At 47.7% G+C, this 22819-nt stretch overlaps 1 protein-coding gene across 1 annotated transcript; it reads right to left on the bottom strand.

Annotated features, from left to right (window-relative positions):
- Positions 1 to 9425: 9425 nt before the first annotated feature.
- Positions 9426 to 21065, bottom strand: PAQR7 (progestin and adipoQ receptor family member 7). The gene is made up of 2 exons (XM_072980148.2): positions 20811 to 21065; positions 9426 to 15085 (listed from the first exon to the last, which is right to left on the bottom strand). The coding sequence occupies exon 2, from the start codon at positions 15043 to 15045 to the stop codon at positions 13975 to 13977; it is 1071 nt and encodes a 356-aa protein (XP_072836249.2). The 5' UTR covers positions 15046 to 15085; positions 20811 to 21065; the 3' UTR covers positions 9426 to 13974.
- Positions 21066 to 22819: the final 1754 nt, after the last annotated feature.

The following is a 22819-nucleotide window of genomic DNA, read 5'->3' as shown; positions in this document are numbered from 1 at the left end:
TCAACAGGTTAGTAAAGCAAACAGTATCCAAAACTGCCAAAAGGCTAGGAAAACTAAAAACACAGTGTATACCTTATCCAGTTCCCCCTTGACTAAGGTGACTGAAATCTGAGTCCCATATCCCACCCGAAAACCCAGTTGAGATAGATCTGGAGAGTTAAAACTCATCGAGCAGCTACCTTAGCCAAAAGTAAATAAATAAATAAAGATGTAAATTTGAGACTAGCCTGTAGTTAGTCAGGACCTCTGGGTCAAGGACAAAATTCTTTCACAGAAATTAAGTGAGGGGAAAAGAATGCACCTTTTTTTTTAAAGCTGGAGGCCAGCTGATGAAATGGTACAGGTATTTTTACTAAACTTTAACTACTGTATTAAATTATAATGTTCTACAGGAAATGTCCTTGGGCTAATGGATCAAAACTGGCTTGGGAGGGAGGGCTGGAAGCATGGTTTGCACCCTCCCTTTTTGCCAGGCGAAGGGAGGGCTCCCGAGGGCTCATAAATCTATAACACTACCTAGAAGTCAACATCACAAATTCAAGAGCAGGAAGATTAGCAGATGTAGATCAGAGCCTTGGCTGGCTTCCCCACAGAGTGGCAAACCGACTACCTCATCCAGCATCTAAAATCATTCCCACCCCAGCAATACCTTTGTTTAATATGCTAGTTTTCTTATAATCTCGTATATTTGTGTGTGAGAGAGCGATTGAGAGAGAAAGCTAATTCCTTTGGCAAAGCTTTGACCCCAGTAACAGAAGCTGGTTCATGAAAAAAAAAAGAATCAACTCTTTAGAACAAAAAGTTTTGCTCTTCAAAAAGAGCCATGTGTTAGCCAATGAACAGTTACTGTATTTACTCTGCTTATACAGTAGTTGAGAATAAATGCTGATATAATAGGGAAGTGCACTGGGACCCACTTTTGGATTTGGGGTTTGGATTCAGAATTTAGAATTGTAGTCGATTGGCTTTTTTTAAATTAGGAATTTCTAGATATCTGGAACTCTTTTAAAAAAGCACACAGAGCCAAAACGTTTTAAAGGATTTCCCCGTGTTCTCTGACACCTTCCCCCTGATGGTGCCAAACACAAAGGGTGCACACCATGCCTAGTGCTGTGAGGAGAGTAGGCCGTTTTCATTTCAGGAGAGCCTGGCCATGGCACGGTGACGTTAAGGAAAATAAGTTTTTCTAGAGATCCCAGTTCCAGCCATGAGCGGTGTGGCTTGACAGTGTCCCGGGTCTCAGCGAACACCTTCTTGTGGGGGCACATTTGATGGTGGGCAAGGCAGCAGTCCCGCTGCCATCTTGGCCAAACCTCCCCAGACTCCCTCTCAGCCCAGTAAGACGAGGGATCAATCTCTTTTCGCTTGTATGTCTGCCTCTGCCATGTCCTCCGGGACGGTGCCTCTGGAGGATTGGCCCCTGCCTTGCTGGTCAAAACGGTGTTGCAGGAAGCTTGCCCTGCCGTTGCAAGATGGAGGCTCCGGAATACAACCATGGGTCCTCCTGCCTGACCTTCTACACCAGCGGCTGCTACATGGGATAGAAAATTCCTTCTGTTTCTGCACTGTGAAGTTCTCCCTTAGTCCGTCGTCACCGGAGAAGAAGGTGACCTACCCAGTGAAAGAAAGCTCCAGCCCCAGGAGTGAGAAAGGAAGGCTTTTGCCCTTGTCAAGAGGAAAGAGGTGGGCTGGGGGGCTGGAGAACAGGAGCCGGAAGGTCCAGCTCCCCAAAGGTCTCATCGAGTCAAATTTGCCCCCCCCCCCCTCCGCATGCCCTGAATTGAGGCCATGAGCTGAGCTTTGGTGGAAACTTGGCTTTCAAAGGAGTGACTTAACAAAGCCCCTGGTTTGAATTCCTAGGAATTCCCTCGACCCATAGGATATGCCGAACGATGTGATCAGCATCCGGGACGAGGCGTGGGGGCCCCCTGCTCCCCATTCTGCCAGGTAGGCCCTTCTCAGCTGACGGAAAGGTGAGGAGGAGCATCCCTTTCTCTAAGAGGCCTTTCCTGGTTGGGTCCCTTCACTTTGGAGAGGCCAGGTTGGGGGTGTGTGTTGATTTTCAAGGAACGACAAGCCAGGGCTTCCACCTGGTTGCGGGATGAGCGGCGTGCTGCTTCCAGCGGCCGCTTTCTTCTGGGGTGGGTGCAATACCATGCAGGGACCAGAAGGAGGCAGTCTCTGAAAGAGGGACCCAAGAGTCTCCCAATTACACATCAGGTGCCTCTCTGATCAACAACCAGGTGTCCATGGACACCAAAATTCAGCAGGACAGGGGCACGCGTTCTCACATATAGTATAAATACAGGACTGGTGTATCTGAAGACATCCAGAACTGGAAGGGATTTCCGCTCTTGATGGTCAGAGTCTTCTGTAATTTCATTGTTGATATAATGCCCCTCTCAGATCAATGGCTCACTGTATAAAATGACACCAAACCTGAAACATATTAGTAGAAAAACCATACAAGAATTCATATACTTATTTTGCATAATCCGCACATTTGCACATTATGAAATAGGGCGACTCTGTTTGCATAACATGCAAATAAAGCAGGCGGGATCTAGAGAACTGGAATATGGAATTTCTCATGCTAGTCAGGAGAGTCTGTGAGTTGCAGTCCAAAATCTAAGAAGAACTGAAAGCTCTGGTGTCAACCTCAGAAAAGACCCAGCCCTTAAAATGGGGAGTCTAAAATGTATTCGTCTTTTAAAGGTCCTAGAAACAGACTTAAGATGACAACCACCAACCCGGCTGGAAATTAGGTGTGTGTATTGTTAGTGGCTCAAGGTCGCATTCCACTGCAACAGACAGACAAGGAATTTCTTTTAACCGGTTATACAAACATTCGATGTAATTAGCCTTCCCTCCAGTTATGCGGCTGTGGGACCTTTGCACGGTTGGCCAAGGCAGAGCGATGAACTCTGATGTCGGGGTGGAGTGATAAAGCCTGCTCAAAAACCAAGGACGTCTGATTTTTGCTCCCCGTCTGTCTCTTCTGGCTCAACTCAGTTGACATTTCATGAAGACGCTCAGAACGTTCAAGAAGGAATAGTGAAGTCTTTCTCCAAGTGGTACCAACTACCAGACAGAGCATCTCCAAGTTTTCAGCCTTGAAAAACGATCCCACCAGCTCCTTTCTGAGTCACACAATTACAGCGTCTCCTCTACACACTGAAGCTGAGTCAGAGTTTTTTTTTTTTTAAAGCATTTGGTAAATTAATGGAAGGTAATATCTTTTAATATCTGGAAAAGACCCTGATGTTGGGAAAGTGTGAAGGCCAGAGGAGAAGGGGACGACGGAGGACGAGATGGCTGGACGGTGTCACCAAAGTGACCAACACGAATTTGACCCAACTCCGGGAGGCAGTGGAAGACAGGAGGGCCTGGCGTGCTCTGGTCCATGGGGTCACAAAGAGTCGGACACAACTAAACAACAACAACATTAGTTAGGATAATTACCTGTAACCTACACCCACCGTGTACTAATTCCCAGAGAAGGAAACGCGTAAAGAGATGCCGCATTTACTCCCGGTTTATGGGCTTCCAAAAAGTATCTGTTTGACTAGGATGCAGACCAGGACGCCAGATGGAGTTTCATCTGATACAAAGGGAGATAGAGATGCTATTTTCCTTTGTGTGAAAGGGTGATTATTCCTCAGAAGTGTTGCATCGAGGGTATTCCCTCATGCCAACCAAGAACAGATGCGGCTCATGAGCTCGAAGTAGCCCAACCTAGCTCTAGATATACTGGAAGGCTATGACTCACATAGTTTCCTGACAGAGGGAAGGAGACAGCAAGAGAGAAACAGCTGCCCCACATTTTGCTTCAGCCTCCCTGTTGTAGCTGGCTGGATATTCAGTGAGTTAGATTTCTGGCTGGGTAGCCAGAGGTTGGGCATTCAATTCCCCCACTGGGCCTCTTGGGAGAAGAGCCAGCCTGGGTAGCCTTGGGCAAGCTGCATACTTCCAGAACTTCAATGGCTTTTCTCCAGGCATGACTCACTACTGGATTTCAGCACTATCTGCTCAGAACTTAGAAGAGTTACCTTTTTGAACTATGACACCCCAAATCCCCAGCCCTTTTATAGAATCGCAGGACGAAATTCTCTTGGATTTACCCAGAGCTTGGAAATATTTCTCTGAGGAAGTACACTGATTTCCAGTGAAATATATGCATCACTAGGTGTTTTTTTTACTACTACTACTTTTGGCATTATTATTTTGCACACTGCCCATGATTATTGCAGGAACAAAGAGGAAAAAAAATATGCTCAACCCAATGTTGCAGGCTTTCTGTTATGGATAGAAAACAGTTAAGATCGCTATTTTTTCTGTCCGGTCAGAACATGCAAGAGAAATTTATATTGCAGAGATGACTCCTCATTTTGCAGTGAAAAGTCCCAGAAACGGAAAACTGATTGGCATATTCTGAAAAAAAATACTGTAGAAACTGGGGTAAAAAAACAGGAAACCTCATCCACAGGATACAGTACTCTTGCTATCTTAAATGTTGTGATAAACAACACGTTTGCAACATTATCAGCAAGCTTCCTAGCTTGGCTTTGTTTCTTTAAACTGGGGGTGGAGGGAGGGAAGGAGGGATGATATTTAGGGACACGGCCTAAAAGTCCCAGTATGGGAGGTGGACTCCGAAGCCTAGGAAATCTATTTTCGAAATTAAAACAGAAGCTTCCTCCATTCCATGATTTATAAGAAGGTCCAGGGAGGGCAGGCAGGGCCCCTTCTAACAAGCTGGTACTGATCCTGCAAGACAGCTGGGTGCCCTTCCGTGGAGCCAAGCGTGCAGCGCTTTATCTTGTGTGAACACCAGGAAAGACTGTTCCCCTGTATATACGATGACTCATCCCTTCCTTTCCCCCGTGGCTTCTTTGAAGAAGACCAGCTGGACGAAGGGCAAAAACCCAAGAAGGTCCGGGACCCCTGAGTCATCAGCTGATCATTCAGGCAGATCAAGTCTACTCCTTAATGTCAAGGGTGCTCAAACTTTGTGGCCAGAAAGTGATGGGTTGATGGCCCAGGGACCGGATGGATATGGGCAATATGTGTGTTTGCACATACACACACACACACACACACACACACACACAAACATGCACAACACCAAAGGGCACGCACAAACATGTGGTTGTTCTCCTTAATTTCATTTGGACCTTGCATACATTTTCTCCTCCTCTCTATCTTCGCAACAACCCTGCAAGGTAGGAGAAGCGGAGGGTGTGACCAGACAGAGGAATAGCTCATGTTTTTGGACTGCTTGTGGCACGGTCGGGTGTGAGTTATTTCCTGGTGGTTACACGATGCATCGGAGGTGGCGAAGCAGACCGACCCTGATTGGTATAGCGCTATGGCACTGTGAGCTGGCTGGATAGCACAGAGAGTTGTATGTATCAGAGGTTGGGAGTTTGATTCCCCCACTGTGCATTCCCAGAACAACCATCCTATGTGGCCTTGGGCAAGCTGCACAGTCCCAGGACACCCCCAGAAGAAAGGAAGGCTAAATCCACTTCTGCATATACTCTACCTGTGAAACCTTGGAAAGGGTCGCCATAAGTCAGAATTGATGGCACACAATTATTATAGAGCTCAATGAGTTGACTACCTGCTTGTCGAGCCAGGGGTCAATAATGTAATTTCTTACCACACCTTCTGTCAGAACAACTAACAAGCTGCACAGTCCCAGAGCAAACCCAGAAAAAGGGAAAGGGAAACCGTTTCTGAGTATTTTATACCTGGAAAGGTAAGTTAAAACTGATTTGACTGCATATAATGATGATTATTATATACACCCTAGTGTGGCTAGTAGGATTAAGCTGTAATGTTCATTCGAAATGGAAGTTAAGGTACAAGAACTATGTTCTGACTGAAAAGAGGGGTATGCTGAATTTCCTTATTTTGGGGGATAAATTAAGCCATAGCATTTTGGTTTAAACAAATGTCTTTTCTCACTCTCTTTTTTGGGGGGAATTTCCCTTCCCCTTTTAAAAAAACAGGAAAACACAGAAATAAATGTGGGGGAAATAAAGCCTCTCTACTGAAAAATGTTAAGAGTTTTTTTAAAAAGCTCCAATGAAACAAAGCAAACAACGAATAGCAATAAAGCAACTTAAACTCACCAAATCGTTTAGCCTTGGACTAAGAGCGCTTTGTGTACAAAAAAAAAGGCAAATGTTATTTTAGGCTGCATTAACAGAAGTAGAGTCTCCAAACCCCGCGAGGTGCTGGTCCCCTTCTACTTGGCACTGGTTAGGCCTCACCTTGAGTCCTGTGTCCAGTTCTGGACACCCCACTTCAAGAAGGATGCTGACAAATTGGAACAAGTTCAGAGGAAGGCAAGAAGGATGATGAGGGGCCTGGAAACTAAGCCCTATGAGGAAAGACTGAAGGAATTGGGCATGTTTAGCCTTGAGAGAAGATGACTGAAGGGAGAGATGGCAGCACTTTTCAAATACTTGAAAGGCTGTCATTTCATGCCATTAATTACTTTTCTAAGAATACAGGGCACAAGAAGTGACTTCCAGCTTTTAGAAATGGTGCAGCTGAGTTGGAAAACGACAGCATCTCTGGATAGGCCATAATTAAAGGAAAGGAGGTGGTTACCATTAGTTCATTTTTGCTTAATTTCCCCCCCCCCTCTTGTTTTAGTCTTTTTATGGATGATTGTAATTTTATTGCCTTTTGGAGACTGTAACCGCCCAGACTAGATTCGTCTAGATGGGCAGTATAAAAGCCATCTAAATAAATAGTTAATATGATCACTGCTTTTTTAAAAAAACTTTGTTCTTTATTATTGCATGTAAGTTAGTTGGTGTGTATCTGACCAGGTCATACGACCAGAATAAGCTTATTATTAGAGTTAATATGTAGGTGGACAAGATGGATCTCTTATTGACCATCTATCTACACACTAGGTAGAGTGATCATATAATACAGGGGTGTCCAACCTTTCACATTCCCTGGGCCACATTAGAAGATGAAAATTTGGTTTGGGCCGCACATACATTTGGTTTGGGCCGCATGGGGGGGCAGCCCTAGCCATCCTCCGCAGCCCCGCTCCAAGTGTGCTTACCGGCAGCTGCGATCTCAGACAGCAGAGGCTGCCAGCTTTGGCTTTATGGGGCCGGGAGGGGGTCCACCTATTGACGGGGATGGCGCAATGCAGTCACACAGCCCCCCTCTCCCTCCTCCCACTCCTTCCTTCCTTCCCTCTCCCCCCCTACCGTTGCAACGTGCCCCAGCCACATTCTGTCTGCAAGTGCTCTCAGTGTAACTTAAAACTTTGGAATTTCTTTAAAAATAAAAAATTGCACTGGGCCGCATTATGAGCTGAGCTGGGCCGCATGTGGCCCTCGGGCCGCAGGTTGGACAAGCCTGATATAATACATACTCATACACACACATGTGCACACATACCCACCTGTGCGTGTGTGAAAGCCTGGGTTGGCTGTAGATTTTGGCTGCTATGGACTCTCTCTCTCTCTCTCTCTCTCTCTCTCTCTCTCTCTCTCTCTCTCTCTCACACACACACACACACACACACACACACACACACACACACACACACACACACACACACACAGCGCATCACTGGAATGCTGTGGGTGGGTAAAAATGGGCTCGAGTTTTGTGCACTCCACATTCTCTGCATCTGCCTTCCCCAAACCCATGTCCCCGACATGGCCATGCTTGCTGGGGAGGATGGTGGTTGTGGTTCAGTCCATAAGGAGGACACCAGGTGAGCAGAAAAAATAATTTACATGAATAGAGAGATCCAGGGACAACCTGGAAAGTTACTTTTTAAAAGAATCCGTGTAATGTTATAGTCAAGCCATCTATAACTGAGCAATAGTAGGCTCTCCGGGATGTACTGCGTTATCCTACCACTGCTCATACAACAGAGCGATGGTAGGGTGATGCTTTGGGATCCAGGACATTACCCTACCGCTGCTCCTATACAGGTGGCTTCAACGTGTAATTATATCCATTCATCTTAAAAGTAGCTTTATAAACTTTGGCTCCAGGCTCTATAGAATAGTATCCCTAATGGAAAGAGCCGGTAAAAAAAAACTCTCTTGTAACCCAGGAGATCATGTATGCTTCTGTTTACAGCTGTCATAGGAATAATATCATTATAACAGGTGAGTAGTTGCCAGCTACTCACATTCTGTTGTGATGTATGGATGTGAGAGCTGGACCATAAAGAAAGCAGACCGCCGAAGAATTGATGCCTTTGAATTGTGGTGCTGGAGGAGGCTCTTGAGAATCCCCTGGACTGCAAGGAGAACAAACCTATCCATTTTGAAGGAAATCAACCCTGAGTGTTCACTGGAAGGACAGATCCTGAAGCTGAGGCTCCAATACTTTGGCCATCTCATGAGAAGACTCGACTCCCTGGAAAAGACCCTGATGTTGGGAAAGTGTGAAGGCAAAAGAAGGGAACAACAGAGGACGAGATGGTTGGACAGTGTCATTGAAGCGACGAACATGAAATTGACAGACCTCCGGGAGGCAGTGGAAGACAGGAGGGCCTGGCGTGCTCTGGTCCATGGGGTCACGAAGAGTCAGACACGACTAAATGACTAAACAACAACAAGTTGCCAGCTGCTGTAGAACCTCACTTATTGGCAGGGGAGGGGGCATGAAAGATGGGGAGGACGTGCCCCACAAGAGGACCAAGGGCAATGGAGCGGAGAGTGAAACAGACAAGGGCATCGCGTGGGTTGGAATCCTCAGAGGCACCCCATATTAGGGGAGGGATTTTTCTACTTCACGACATATCCCATAACACTCCGTTTTTGGAGTTCTCCCTGGCAGACAGATACTTTACAAGCACTTCTATGGGGTTGACCTGGGGAAGGTGCTGAGGGTTAGCTAGACCTAGTTCTGTCTAAGCTTCCAGTGCTAGAAGGAAAGCTCCCTTCTAGCACTGGGGCAGGAACAGGAAACGTGGACGGAACTAGGCCTAGCTAAACCTCAAAGCCTTCCAGTTTAGGCCTTTCCCCCCAGCAGAGCCACATTTAGGCGTCTGTCAGTCAGCTGGAAATCCCAGTATAGAGAATTATAATTTATTATAGTCCACAAAGATTTTTTAAAAACCATCCTTACTCAACACTGCAACATGCTGTTACAGCACCCCTTTGTTTAACTCATTTTAAACTATGTCAAGGAGAGGTCCTTGGACAAGTCGAGATGCTCCACGTGACGAGGAAACCAGATTTTCCAGGAATCTTGTTTGTGTGGAGAGCCGGCGGCGTCCAATGGAGAAAGCTGCAATGGAACAATGGAGCTAGGTGTTCCCTTATAAGTGTGTTGAACAACTGGATTCCATAAGGCTTGAACAAGCCTCTAATTATACTTCTACTGAAAGGACCACAGCGCATGATAAACAAGACAGAGCACTTCAAAACATGTGAAAAGTATTTTATAGAAACAAGTGACGGCATCAGGCCCATTAAAATGTATAAAATACAAGACAGTAGCAGGGAGAAATACACAAAAATCTGGCATATTTTTTTCCAGTTTTCTTTCTGTAAAAGCTTGTAAAGCTCTGAGATTTAACTTTACAAATTGAACTCCACCACTACCAGTTGGATTAAATCTCACATATTCCAAAATGCAACCTGGAACAGCCTTCTTGAAATTAATACCACTTTACCATTTCTGTATGGGTATGCATTCATTTTAATGCTTGGCATTAAAAATCACTGCCTGTGGGAAGCTGTCACATCAGAGAGAAAACATCTTTTCTCCCTGACGGCATCCGTTTCATATTTTAATTGGAAATTCTCTCATAATCAATATGGCCGTTTCAGGATATTAGTTATATAATATTCCCTAAGTGCTCTGTGTGTGAACAGTGGCTACAAGTTGTGCGCACTGATGTATCAAGGCTTTTTAAAATGCCAGGCTTGGCTCCGTGTGTGCCTTCTAGGTATGTTGGATTTCAAACTGCCCTCATTCCCACCCAAGCCATGTCCGATGTGTCTGGAACGTATCTGGATTGAGGAAAGCTACTCTACAGAAATCTAGCTTTACGATAGAATTTCAAAGATGATTTCGAAAAGCAGCAGTAGCAAGAGGAATTCCTTATTGGCATTTGGAGGTGGAACACTCCCAAGAGGGGGTTGTGATGCTTGCACCTTTTCTGAGCGTGCCATCTGGCTTTCAGTTCCACCGAAACGTAAGGGATGGAAAGCAGCTAAAAGCCACACCTTGGAATTCGTGCGATTTCAGGTCAGTGTTCATCAGCCTTCTACGGAAGCTCATAACTGGATCGGAATCCCACCAAAGAGCTCCAGACCAAAATATTTAAAGGCTGAGCCGCACAAGCCTTTTGAGAGGATGGAACCACCTGTAATGACCATGTTTTGAAAACCTGTCAAGGTAAATGGCTGTCTCAACAAGTAGATTCTCCAGGTTTTAACAACTCGGTGGTCAGAACCCTACTATGTTATGCGATCACGTGACAGCAACCAAACAAGCAATCTGAGAGAGAGTAAACAGGCATCTGTCCTGCTGCAAGGATGGGCTGGTTTGTTCGTTTCGCCAGTGATCAGATGACGTATTTCCTAGAGCAAACCAGCCCACCACCACAGTGTCCCTGCCTGGACCTTTCTGAGCCCCTGTCAGTTGCAGGTAGCGTTGCTTCATTTTGGTTCATTTCTAGCACATGCAGTTGATGGGACCAAACCAAAGCAAGCTTCCATTTCCCAGGTGTTTCCAATTTCCCCATATCATTAGTGATTAAGCAGGCAGCTTAGCCACTTAATGATAGGGAATATCTGGGAAATTTAATAACTTCCTTCCTCTGTTCTGAGAGCAGAGGGAGGAGGCAAAACCAAAAGTATTTCAAAAGCCAATTAGGGCAGTGCTGATGATGCTGCATCTTCTACAGTGGAGACAGGAGAGGAAGGCTAAAGAGAGGGATCCCCCCCCCCTTTCTTTATAGCTTTTCTTTACTTTCTTAAAGGAGGCAGACCAAATAGGGTTGCTTAAGGTGTGGATGCCATATAGGATGCAAAGATACAGGATCTCTATTTGACCCTTAGAGACCCTATGTAGCCTGCACTAGTCTGCTCCAAAGGACCCTTGCTGGCTCTCTGTTGCGCACCCCACCGCCCTTTGCTGCATGCCCTATAGTTGTGCAATTTGCATAGTTGTGCAATTTGACCCCTTTGTGCAACCTGGTGCACATCTGGCAGCTGGCCAATTGCAATAACTGCACTATTATGCACGCTTGATTTCACGGCAGGGTTCTGCGAATGAGTTGGATGCCATCTGTGTTCGTCGCCCTGGAATCCCACAGAAATCAACAAGACGTTTTCACTGGTCCTAGCCTACGTCCCAACGGATTCAATGGGAACACAACAACCCAATATGAATCGAACACATCACGTCATATGCCAGGGGCCTTTCAAGAGTACTTACACACTGACTTAGATTATTTTTAACTTCAATTCATCTTTGAAGAATTAATACATGTAATCTACACTTTTTAAGGCTGCGATACTTTTCCTTGGCAGTAAACTGTATCAACCATTTGGGTGCTGATGCCAAAGCAAAAACTTCTTTAATGCCTCTAAATCAAGAGCATCTGGGCATCTGCGGTCCACTGGAGGTTTTATTTAGCTTACAACTCCAAGCCACCGGGGGATGAAATACAGGGGTGGAACACTCTCAACATATCTGCCACTGCATCGTACAAACAACCTGCCATTCACCAGCACAAGGTGCCGAGATACCCACAAGCAGAGGTGAGCTTTCAACAGGTTTTGAACAGGATCAAGATATACTTGAAGAGGAACAAGTGAATAAGTGACACCTCTGGGAAACCAGGGAGGATCGTGAGAGAACCGCCATCTCCAACCGATCTGTTTGGTGGTGGCAGTAGACTGGGGACGGACTGGAGCTTAGTGGCTGAGCACCACGTTCTGCAGGAAGAAGATCCACAACTCATGTCTTGGTATCACTAGTTAAGCAGCAACCACAGAGCAGGAGCCGATCTCAACTTTTGGCCCAGGACTCCGGAGAGGTGTCATGAATCAGAATCAGAGAGCTTGGGACCGTTCGGTTTTTGGGGACTGCAACTCCCAGAAGGCTCCAAGCCCGCTGGCTAGAGAATTCTGGGAGTGTTTGAAATCCATAACAGCAAAGTTTCTCAGCTGTGGCTCAAAACAGACGTTTCCGGGCTAGCCGGATAAAACTTGTGCTCAACCCGATCTAAGACTGCTCCCCGTATCCCCCGCTGGAAGAAAGACTGCTGGGTGCAACGGCCCTCTGATCTGGCTGTGTCTTTATTTTGCTTTTTTAAAAACAGCCAGCCCTTGAAGATTGTCTGTCCCCAGTTATCCCTGGACCTGCGACCTTGGCTCAAACTATTCTCTCCTACGAGCAAACAGTACAACTCGAGCAAACACTTCCACTCAACGATAACCAAGGAGCCCCACCCCACCCCTCCCTGCAAACTCCTTAAGACAAGTCCACTTGGCAGTTTCCTGCAGGGCCACTTTACTGTTGCCACACACAAACCAACAGGGCAAGCAGGGGGCCCAAGAGAAGACGGAATATTCTCTTGCACAAAGACCCTCTCAGCCAAAGAAAAAGAAAAGGGCAAGATGTAAAGGTCCTCCACCTTGACCCTTTCTTGCAAGGCTCCTTCTGTCGGCTTTGATGAGCCAGAAGGAGGGCATTGATTAGAGGACTACAGAATCAAAGGCCTATAATATATTCAGACATGACAGAGGAGCACCGAAGGGGCTGTGTGTGAGCACTGAGCGGGGTCAGCATTTATCCAGGGGAAAGTTCCTGGATTTGCCAGAATTCTGAAGCCACTGTGACCTGGGGGATTCTGGGTGCCTTTCATTCAACCAAAGTGCTTTTCTGATTTCTGGGCCAAACATACTTGAAGTGCTCGCCTTAGTTAAGTAACTGATACGATAAAATCTCTGTTGAGGATCTGCTGGCAGTAGATTTTCAAGGATTTCTAACTCCAATTTCATTTTTAAAATAACCACAAAAAAGGTGGCTTACGTTTCCTAAATTAAACTACCAAAAGGGAAGGACCCTTTGAGTAACTGAGAGCTGACTTTCATTTCTGAACCATGGGAGCGCCATTCAGTTCAGCCCCTTAGCACGAAATGTCGAGCTAAGAAATCTTGACTTCTAAGGGTCAAACTGGACATTAAAGAGAATGCATATTCTTTTAACCCATGTATTTTTCTCTCAGGCAGTGGTATTCCTCAGAGAGATGTGCCTGAGCAACCAGACTTGCCATGTCTGCCGCTGTTTGCATTCCAATAACCAGCCTCAAAACAAAGCACACTTAATGCAAGATGCATAGGTGAGTAAGAGCAAACAATCAGACAAGTTTCATCATTTGCAAGAGCACCTCTTCTAAAAACATGCTACATGGGTCATCTAATTTGAATCTAAGTGATGCCTTTTTGCACCAGGCTCCAGCTGGTGAATCATGAGACCCTAATTAAAAAAAAAAAGATTTCACAAACCTGAAATCTGTTCACCCCTGATATAGAAGGCCAGCAAGGGAGGTTATTTAGGTATTGGGGCAGTGTGTGGATTACATCTTTTCCCTGCAAGACAAAATTGCTTCCCGTAAAATACCATTCCTATTATATCCAAGGGTCCAGTTTTCCCCACAAGAGAGAGATGTGTGCATGCCACTTCTTCTCTGATGGAATTTTTGATCTAATCCCACAGCTGCTCTGCCAGAAGGAAGGCTCACAAGAAGAGAGCCAGCTGTGCAAAGCAAAACATGTAATTTCCTAAATGATGGGGGCCCTGATATGTCCAGGATGAGGACATCTCAGACATCAGCGGGCTGGTTGCCACCCACCCACCTTGCACCACAGAACCATAGAATCGCACAGCTGTAGAGCTGGAAGGGGTGTGGAAGGTCATCTAGTCCACCCTCCCTTGCCAGCAAAGGAACCCGCCTCACTCCTGCTTCTGGCGCAGCTTGCGCTTCACTTTGGCCGTCATGTAGAGTGCGGTGAGGCTGCAGCAAGACACCACCAGAAGGCACAGGGAGGAGAAAAGAGGGGCCAGGCCGCCGTGCAGCCGGGCGTAGACGGGCCGCCGCGTCTCATAATCCAACAGAACCGCCTCCACCTGGGTGAGGGTGCAAAGGATCAGGAAGACGTGGAAGATCTGGTGCCCCTGGCCGACGAAATGGCACTTGCCCGGAAACCATTTCTCGGGGTAGGGGTAGGCGAAAAAGAAGGCCCCGATGAGGAAGAAGGAGACGTGGCACTTGTGGTACAAGAGAGCCACGTCCACCGGTCCGGCAGGAGGAGGAGAGGAAGAAGAGGCATAAATGCGGTGGAGCACGGGGCTGATATCCAAGGCGTACGCCACGGCCGAGGGCATCTCCTGGCAAAGCCGACCCACGAAAGAAGAGAGGTGCGGGCACCGGTATTTAGCGTAACAGGAGCCGGCACAGGACAGCCAGGCCAGCAACACCGCGCCCGGGATGTAGAAGCCAGCAATCCGTGCGTGCCACTCGGGCTCGATGGCGTAATAGTAGTGGACCAGGGCGCTGCTGTACTGGTAGGTGGCCACGCCCACGTAGTCCAGGAAGAAGAAGGCGCAGTGCCAAAATTCGGACTTGGCCTGCAAGAGGTGCGCCAGGCTGCTGAACGAGGAGTAGACGATGGACGAGGTGGCGATGACGAAGAGGGGCTGGGTGTGGGGGTCGCCCCAGAAGTCCACGGCCTGGGAGAGCCGCCAGAACCTCACCACCAACACCAGGGCGGCCACCAGGTGCGTCCAGACGTTGATGGCCTCGTTGTGCCGCTGGAAGAGCGACAGGAAGTAATACCTCCAGGTCCGGTGAAGGGGCCGGTAGCCGGCGTGGATGTAAGGCTTCTGGAAAACCCGGGGCACGTCCGACGCCCCCACGGTGCAGGCGGAAGAGGGGAGCGCCTCCTCCAGGAGCCGAGGAACCTTCCAGAAGTGCTGGATGTTGAGGAAAAGGTGGCCCAGCTTTTCCGAGACAATCGTTGCCATGGCGGGAAGGGCGGACCCTCGAAGCTCCGGAGAAGCAAACCTTTTCAAGGAAGAGAAGAGGAAGTTATGCTGGGGTTATTTTTTTCTTCAGCCTTTGAAACAATGCAAGTCACATGTTTGCGGTTTTTGAAGTTGCAACCCTGCTAAGTCTGCACCGGCCCTTCAAGGAGAAACACAAAACACGAGCAAAAAGATGTGGTGGCACATTAAAGACTAGCGGGCTTGGGGTCAAAACGGCAGCTTTGGATGGCAAAGGGTTAAAAACCACACCGACAGTTTATCTGGGACTAGTTAAAGGGGGCGTGCTCGGTCGCAAATTTCGAACTAGTGCCTCTTACCAGGGAGGCTGGCTGCAGTGAACACAACAAGACTTAGTCCTGAATAAATATGCACGCAGGATTGCACTGTAAAACAGAACATTTTCCCTGGATGTAAGCAAAACGAGACCACAAAAGCAGACGACACTTATCTAATGTACTGACACTCATTAAAACAACACTGAATTGTCTTATTATGCTTCCATTAATCATATTACGTCCATTTCTCCCTGGAACAAACGGGCAGGTTTCAAGGTAATGGGGAAAAGCTGAAAAAGGACCAGACTCATTAGGTAGTTTTTCCGTAGGTTTAGTTTTCAGCCACCGTAGCTGCTGAGTATGGAACATCCATGTTCAGATACAGTGTACCTGTGAGATGCCAGAAGCACAAAGCAAGGACTCACTAGGGAGCTTCCTACACTTGCAAACGTCCAGAGGCAGCTGGTTGGCAGCTTTCAGCAAAAGAAACCTAGAATTAAATTCTCAAGAGGACATTATAAATCCTGGAGTAATTTTAGAGATTGTCCCATCCCACTTTCTGAGGCTTAGGATGGGTTCCCAAGCACATGTGAAACAAGAAATTTGTACAAGGAAAAATGGTTCTGTCACAAAGAAAAGAGAAAACTGCCCTCTTTCTTGCATTTCTTTTTTTTCCCCCAGCAAAGCCTGCAAAATATTTTGGAAATGACAACATCATTAGCCCTGATGATACTTTTAAAAGCATAGTCTGACCTTCATGGTTTCCAGCTCTGCTAAACAACAACCCACGGAGTCTCTCTTTCTTCCTGGAAATTCCTTCCGTTGTTGCTTCACATGCTCAAAGGGCCCTTTTCATCCCCTGCCAGAAACAGCTAATAAAGACCTGGTCCACAGTTCCTAAGGCCTGAACGAGCATTCTTGCCAAATGGCTTCCTGGCTGAGATCATTTCATCCAAGCACAGCCGCCGTTTTGCAACGCTCTGAGCGGGGAGGAAATGCGGAGGCTCCTTCCACGCCGAATCAAGCAGGGTTTGCAAATGTTCACTTTTTAAACTGAAACCCCCCGAACTACTCCCGTCGGATGAGAAGAATTCTGCTGGCTTTTGTCCAAATCCTTTTTTTTCCTGAGCTTTGAAATCACATCACGGTACAAGACGCTTGCGCTATTTCAGACCCGAACTGGACTGGTCCAACGAGTAGGGGGCCATCGCAAGATGCTCTGCCACCTGAGTCACAGAACCCAACGATGGGTTCCAAGAAGACGGAGTTTGCAGTTGATGAGATGGTGTCCTTCAGCACACCTGAAGCAGCCATATCAGTGGTCCCCAGCCTTGGGCCTCCAGATGTTCTTGGACTTCAACTCCCAGAAATCCTGGCCAAAAGAGGTGGTGGTGAAGGCTTCTGGGAGTTGTAGTCCAAGAACATCTGGAGGCCCAAGGTTGGGGAACCACTCATATAGGGGGCTCAGAAGGAATAGCCTTATGGGCTGCTACTCTCGCCACTTCCCACATCTGGTGCCTAACACTCTTGTCTCACTCACTACCCCAAGTCAAGGTGGCAGGCCGTGGGGACGTGTGTATGTGTGTGTCTGCTTTTGGACTACAACTCCCAGAATTCCTCAGGCACCTCATCTTAACACAAATCCGCCCATCTCTCAATAACGTGATTTTCCCAGTCCTACCTGCCGAAGGACTTGCAGCACACAGCTATAGCCCATTCCCGCGATGTGATGCGAAGCCATTTTTGCCCGCTGTTGTTGCCGGTGGGTCATCACTGTTTAATAATTTGCCCACAGAACCACTATTTAACCGAATAAACTAGCCACAAGAGGTTTGAAAAAGGAAACAGGTCATAGTGTTATATGTTATATACTATATGTATGATCTGAGAGCACTAGAACCCAGCGGTTTCCCTAAAGATAAGCTGTCTGATGGCCCAAATGTAACTTGTAATTTGGAATCATAAAAGCTGCAAGATTTAAATGGTGTGGTTGATAATCTGCACTGAATGATACCTGCAGAGCTTTAGGCCATATTATTTCAGTTGGGGGTGCCAATATGGCGTGGTGTTCATCTTTTTTTAAAAAAAAAGGAAGGGGGGAGAACACACACCCACCCCATGAAGAATGACTCTTCCCCACATAAAGGAGAGGGGCACATTGGGGAGAAAGGATCTAGAGAATCTAATCCCCAGCCCTGCCCATATTTAGAAGTATTTAATTAGCAAGCTTGTAACCACTTGCAGGTTTCTGTTTATGTTTTCTGAAAGGACGGAAAATCCAATAGAAACAGCATGGAATGAAAATGTCAACACAAAGGCTGGCTGCTTTTTTTGTGAATTGCAGTAATTTTCCGACTGAAAGGAACTTTACAACACAAGGGCTGAAAAACTCTGATCAGTATTTGTCCGGAGGGGCTTGTCTTCGGCAGACGAGGGAAAGAAGGAAGCTGTCCTCCAGCATGGTAATTGTTTTCATGTTGTCCTGACTTTTTGCAAAGGGAACGGGGCCTTACCTGCCTCATCTTGTCCCTTTGTCGCCTGTCTGCTCCAGTCGGTGCCACACACCACACCCTTTGTCTTTCTTGAAACATTTCCTGGCATTTGGCCATTTCAAGTCTAGTTGCTCCCAGCAAATATACCATTAAATATGCCATTACATCCACAAGAAGGAGGGATCTGTTGGGCTCTCGGGAGATATTCTGCAAAGCTGGCTCGGGGCTCATTGTGGTATTTTGGTTCACTAATGCTGTTATTTGAGATCATGCAGGTTTTCCAAACATATCTATTAGCTGGAAACACAAAACGACAGGAGGGAGTACGGTCCTGGAATGTTACACTTTTTCCAGCATTTGCTAGACTGCAGTCCCATGACAATGGATGGGTGTGAAATGTTATTGGCGTATTCATTTTAGGAAACTTTCTCTGATGGTCGCTAAAATTGATTTCAATCAGCCTGATCAGGGGCAAAGTCAAACAACACCTGTAATCTTCGAAGCTCAACAACAGAAAGAGGTCTGCATACATATGAATTATACTTCTTTGGATTACAGTGTGTGGCTCATTGCTAACTTTTCAAAAAAAAGTGAGCTCTTTATGATTACTGGTTTAGAGTAAGGTGCTGCGTCTGATGGATCTACATGTTTTGACATCTGCCATTTAACTAGGATCTTGACACTCTTTTGCTGTCGGCAACAAAGTCACAATCTGTAGAACCTTGTCTTTCTCCAGGTTTTGGACATGGTGGTAAAATATTAAGTGAATCATTACTGGTGTGGGGAGAGAAATATTATACAGTGGTGCCTCGCTAGACGATGATAATCCATTCCACTGAAATCGCTGTTTAGCGAAATCATCGTTTAGCAAAAAGTATTTCCCCATTGGAATGCATTGAAACCTGCTTAATGCGTTCCAATAGGGAAGAATCGTCGTTGTCTAGCGAAGATCGGCCATAGGAAAGCCGCTTTGCGAACCGCCAATCAGCTGTTTAAAATAATCACTGTCTTGTGAAGCTTAGGTCCCAAAACCACCTGTTTTGCGAGGGCGGAGGGAACTGTCAAAATCATCGTTTAGTAAAAATCGGTTTGCGAAGCAGGGACCAAACATTGTCCAGCGAAATTCCCCCATAGGAATCACTGTTTTGTGAATCGTTATAGCGATCACAAAAAGTCAATGTCTAGCGAAAAAACTGTCATGCGGGGTAACTGTCTAGCGAGGCTCCACTGTATCCCTGTTTAACTTGAAAGACCGTAGGCTGATCTACATGGATCTCCTCCACTTGTGGCTAATCTCATCCTAATTAAAAGTTTGCAACGAAGTCAGGCATTGAGAGAATGATTGGTTGAAGGCCACCCAGCCGTGTTTCAAGATTCCCCTGCCGCTCCCATCGGGGGTCTCACCCGTCCCAATTCAACATCCTAAATGACTAACCCCTGTGGTGCTTCCCGTGATCGCGGCAAGAAGCCTTCGTGAGCCTTGGGATCGCATCCGACAAGTCATTTTTTAAAATTTAAGAAAGCATCGCTCTGAGATCTCTTAAAATGCAAAGCATAAATAACTGGGTGCTGAGCCATCCTGAACAGGCACTGTTGCTTTATACATTTCAGCTAATAAACACCAGTGAATGGAAAAAGCAGAGCAACTGAAAAACAGCACAAGATGGAGCCCCATCCAGAATAAAAGCAGTGCCGGCTTCCTGCTTATTTTAAAAGGGCGGCTCTCCCGTAAGCTCAAAAACCACCTTGGATCCTTGGCTAAGATGCACAATTATTCACACGCCAGTCGATTAATCGGCAGAAATCCAGATGATCAGTGGCCTGAGCTAGTCTTTCTTCTGCCGGCTGAGACCAGCCCTGCTTCAGAACAACATCCAGCCTCTTATATAACAAAAGGTGGGTCTTGAATTTGCTTTAGGAGGAAACCATCATCATCTGACTCTGAAGGAACCCAGGGGTGGATGTGCCACCAGGCTCCCTTCTTAAAAGACTTGGCACGCAGAGACTTTATTAAAAAAATAAACACGCTTGAAAGGTTTGGAGGGTGTTTTTAACACCCTGCTTCTAGCCTGCAAGTTCTGGCACATTTTCCGGTTGGATTCCATCTCCCCCTCCATAGAAAGGCAGTCGGTTCCATGTGTTTCCCCCCCCCCCAATACTTCCCAAAGTTGTGAAACCCTGGCAGAAAGAGGCTGGCTAGTTTGCACTCATCCCTGCACCCCCAAAAAAGGAGTCAAAATCAAGGTCCATTCATGGAGGTCCGGAATGAAAGCACCAACACCCTAAACATGTCAAAACCTTGCAATGCTTGTCTGGAATAAACTCCTGCAGGTTTTAAGGACAGTTCCAACTCATTTCCCCCCCCCCTCACTGACCCATGCTTCCCTCACCTTTCTGATCCCCTTTTCATTCCCCCCCCCCCAAAAAAATCTTAAAAGAGTTTTAGGATGATCAGGAACACCTTTCCCCAAATTTCCTCCTAAGTGGGATGATACTCAAAGGATGAACCACCAGAAAAGAAGCTTGCAGGCAGATGCTGTGGAAGTTCACTTAGTACAGTCCAACGGGGCTTGTTCCCCAATGCACTAAAACTGCAGAACAAGCCGAATAATCATCCTCCTCGCCATCCCCCTTACTCCCAAGGCTGCAAACCCTTCGCCCTCTCCATTGCCCGCGAGGAAGGGTTACCGTACAGCTGAGCAAAGCTAGGCGTCGAAGGTGGGCTGCAGAGTCCGGGCGTTTAAGGAGCCCAAGGCCAGGAACACGTTTCTCTCTCTTTCTTCACGTGTCTTCCCCCCCTCCCCCGAAGTCGCGTGTACGGGGGAGATCCTTCCTGCCGCCCAGATGTGGCTCCCTCGTTAGAGATCACAACCCCCCCACACACACACATACATCGCAAATTGGGGATCCTCCTGTCCCTCGAGAGAGAGGGGGGATCCCCGTGTGTCTGTGTCCCCCCCCCCCCCCGGGCACTCACCGCCACCGCCACCGCTCGCTCGCTCGGTCCTTCCTTCCTTCCTTCCTCCCTCCCGCGAACCGCCCAAGAGCGAAGGGGGCGCGCGAGCCGGGCAGCCAACGGTGGGACTCGCCCCAGCCTCGCCGGGCGCGGCCGCCCCCTCTGCGGCAAGGGCCGCCCTTTCCCCGGGAGACCCGCCTCGCCTCGCCTCGCCTCTCGCCCCGCTCGCGCTCTCGCCCACGCAGCTGCTGCCGACCGGCGGGCGGGCGGGCAGGGACCGCGCGACCAGGAGCGCCGCCGCCGACGATCACGGGGCGCGGCGCCCCCCAGCGGCGCAAGAGGGAAGCGGCGGCGCTCCCCCCCCCGCACCTCCGCGGAAGCAAGAGGTGGATGCTGATGCTGGTCGCTACGTCGCTTCCCTTCCTCGAGGAGTCCACAGATGCAGCGGGCGGGGGAGGGGGACCGGAGGGGGGGGGGGACCGGAGGGAAATGCGCGCAAGGCTGGCGGGAGAAAGGGCGCTGGGAAGCGATCCTAAGGGGAAAAGGCGCAAGGATCGGGCCGGGTCTTTTGCTCCCCCCACCACCCCCGTTTGAAAGCCCCTTCTCTCGCCCAACAGTGGAGCGCCCGGTGGCGGGGAGGGGGGGGACCGCCAGGAACCTCCTTCCCCTCCTCTCCCCCGTTATCCGCCCGATCCTGGGCGTCGCATGAGCTCCTTCCACACAGGAGGACGTGGATCGCATTATTTATTATTATTATTATTATTATTATTATTGACCCATAGCCATGATCTTAGAACTGCAGGGCTGGAAGGGACCCTGTGGATCATTGAGTGATCCTCTGACGGAGGCCCAGGGCAAGGGAATCGAACCCCTGACCTCAGGCTCCGCAGCAGACCTAAAACGCGGAGCGATCCGAATCTTATCACTCCGAGATGGGCACAGTGGAGGCCTTTTGTTAGTGGGAACCCCCTACCCCCAGTTTGCATCCACGGTATGCCGAAGGCAGGATTTCTTCCCTCTGCCTTTCACCCCTCCATCTTCCTCTGTGCCCCCCTCCCTCTCCCTCTCCCTCTCCTGCTTACCCCAGTCGACAAACTTCACACTTCCATAAGGGCTTCAACACTTTCCCTAACAAGTATTTGCTGCAGCACCCTTTGTCCCCTGCTTTATAATCCATGCATTAGGCCAAAAGACCGTTTCCCCAAAAGTTCTTGACGATTCTCTCTCTCTCAAACCCACCCACCGCAGGCCTGTGTTTCGGGCTAACCTCTCTCGCACTTACTGGGCTAGCGCGGATCATCGAAGTAGCCACCCAGCCCAAGGAACAGGTCTGGTGGGCTCAAAAAAAAAATCAGCCTAGCAAGTATATCTATCTATCTCAGGATTATCCCAACAAACACACAAGACCTCAATCTCAAGCGGGACCCAAAAAGGACAGTTTTTAAAGGAGAAACTCCCGCTACAGTGTAGGATCTGATGGATTTGTTGGAAGAAGACCCCAAATCACTAACTTTACCTGATTCAAATGGTTAAATCGCTCTACCTCTGGAAGAAATGGGCAAGTTTAGAAAAAGAAAGAGCGACATGTACCGGACAAGGCCACTGCAGATAAGTTCCAGTCTTTCATGCTGTTTTTACTGGGACAGCAGTGGGGAAACGTGTGGGGGCCCTTTGCTGAACACCAGCTCCGAGCCCCAGCCAGCATGTTTAAAAAAAAAAAGAGAGAGAGAGAGAGAGAGAATGTTATTGAGGTCCAGCCTCCAGAGCAGTGGGAGTATCCTTTCTCCTCATTTTTTTGCTATAGAAATTATTCATATCTCAGCAATCTCAGCAAAACGATTTTAATGTATTTTTTTTTAAGATCAAGGGCTTATTCTGAGATATGTGGTTGATTAACTTCACAGGGGAAACATTTCATTTGTGAAAAAATTGAGGGAGACTGGTCAGAGGTGACATGACCAGCAGGCAAGCTGCACTTGGAAATGAGTAATTAATAGCTGAAATCCTGTTGTAGTATTTCCCCGACCCTG

This window comes from Pogona vitticeps, chromosome 9 (assembly GCF_051106095.1).
Source record: "Pogona vitticeps strain Pit_001003342236 chromosome 9, PviZW2.1, whole genome shotgun sequence".
In the NCBI taxonomy this organism is placed as follows: Eukaryota; Metazoa; Chordata; class Lepidosauria; order Squamata; family Agamidae; genus Pogona; species Pogona vitticeps.
Note: the sequence above shows the minus strand (reverse complement) of the source record. Positions and strands in the feature narration are given on the sequence as shown.

Excerpts from the sequence above, each read along its gene's own strand:
- PAQR7 (XM_072980148.2), bottom strand. The coding sequence starts at position 15,045 with ATGGCAACGATTGTCTCGGAAAAGCTGGGCCACCTTTTCCTCAACATC.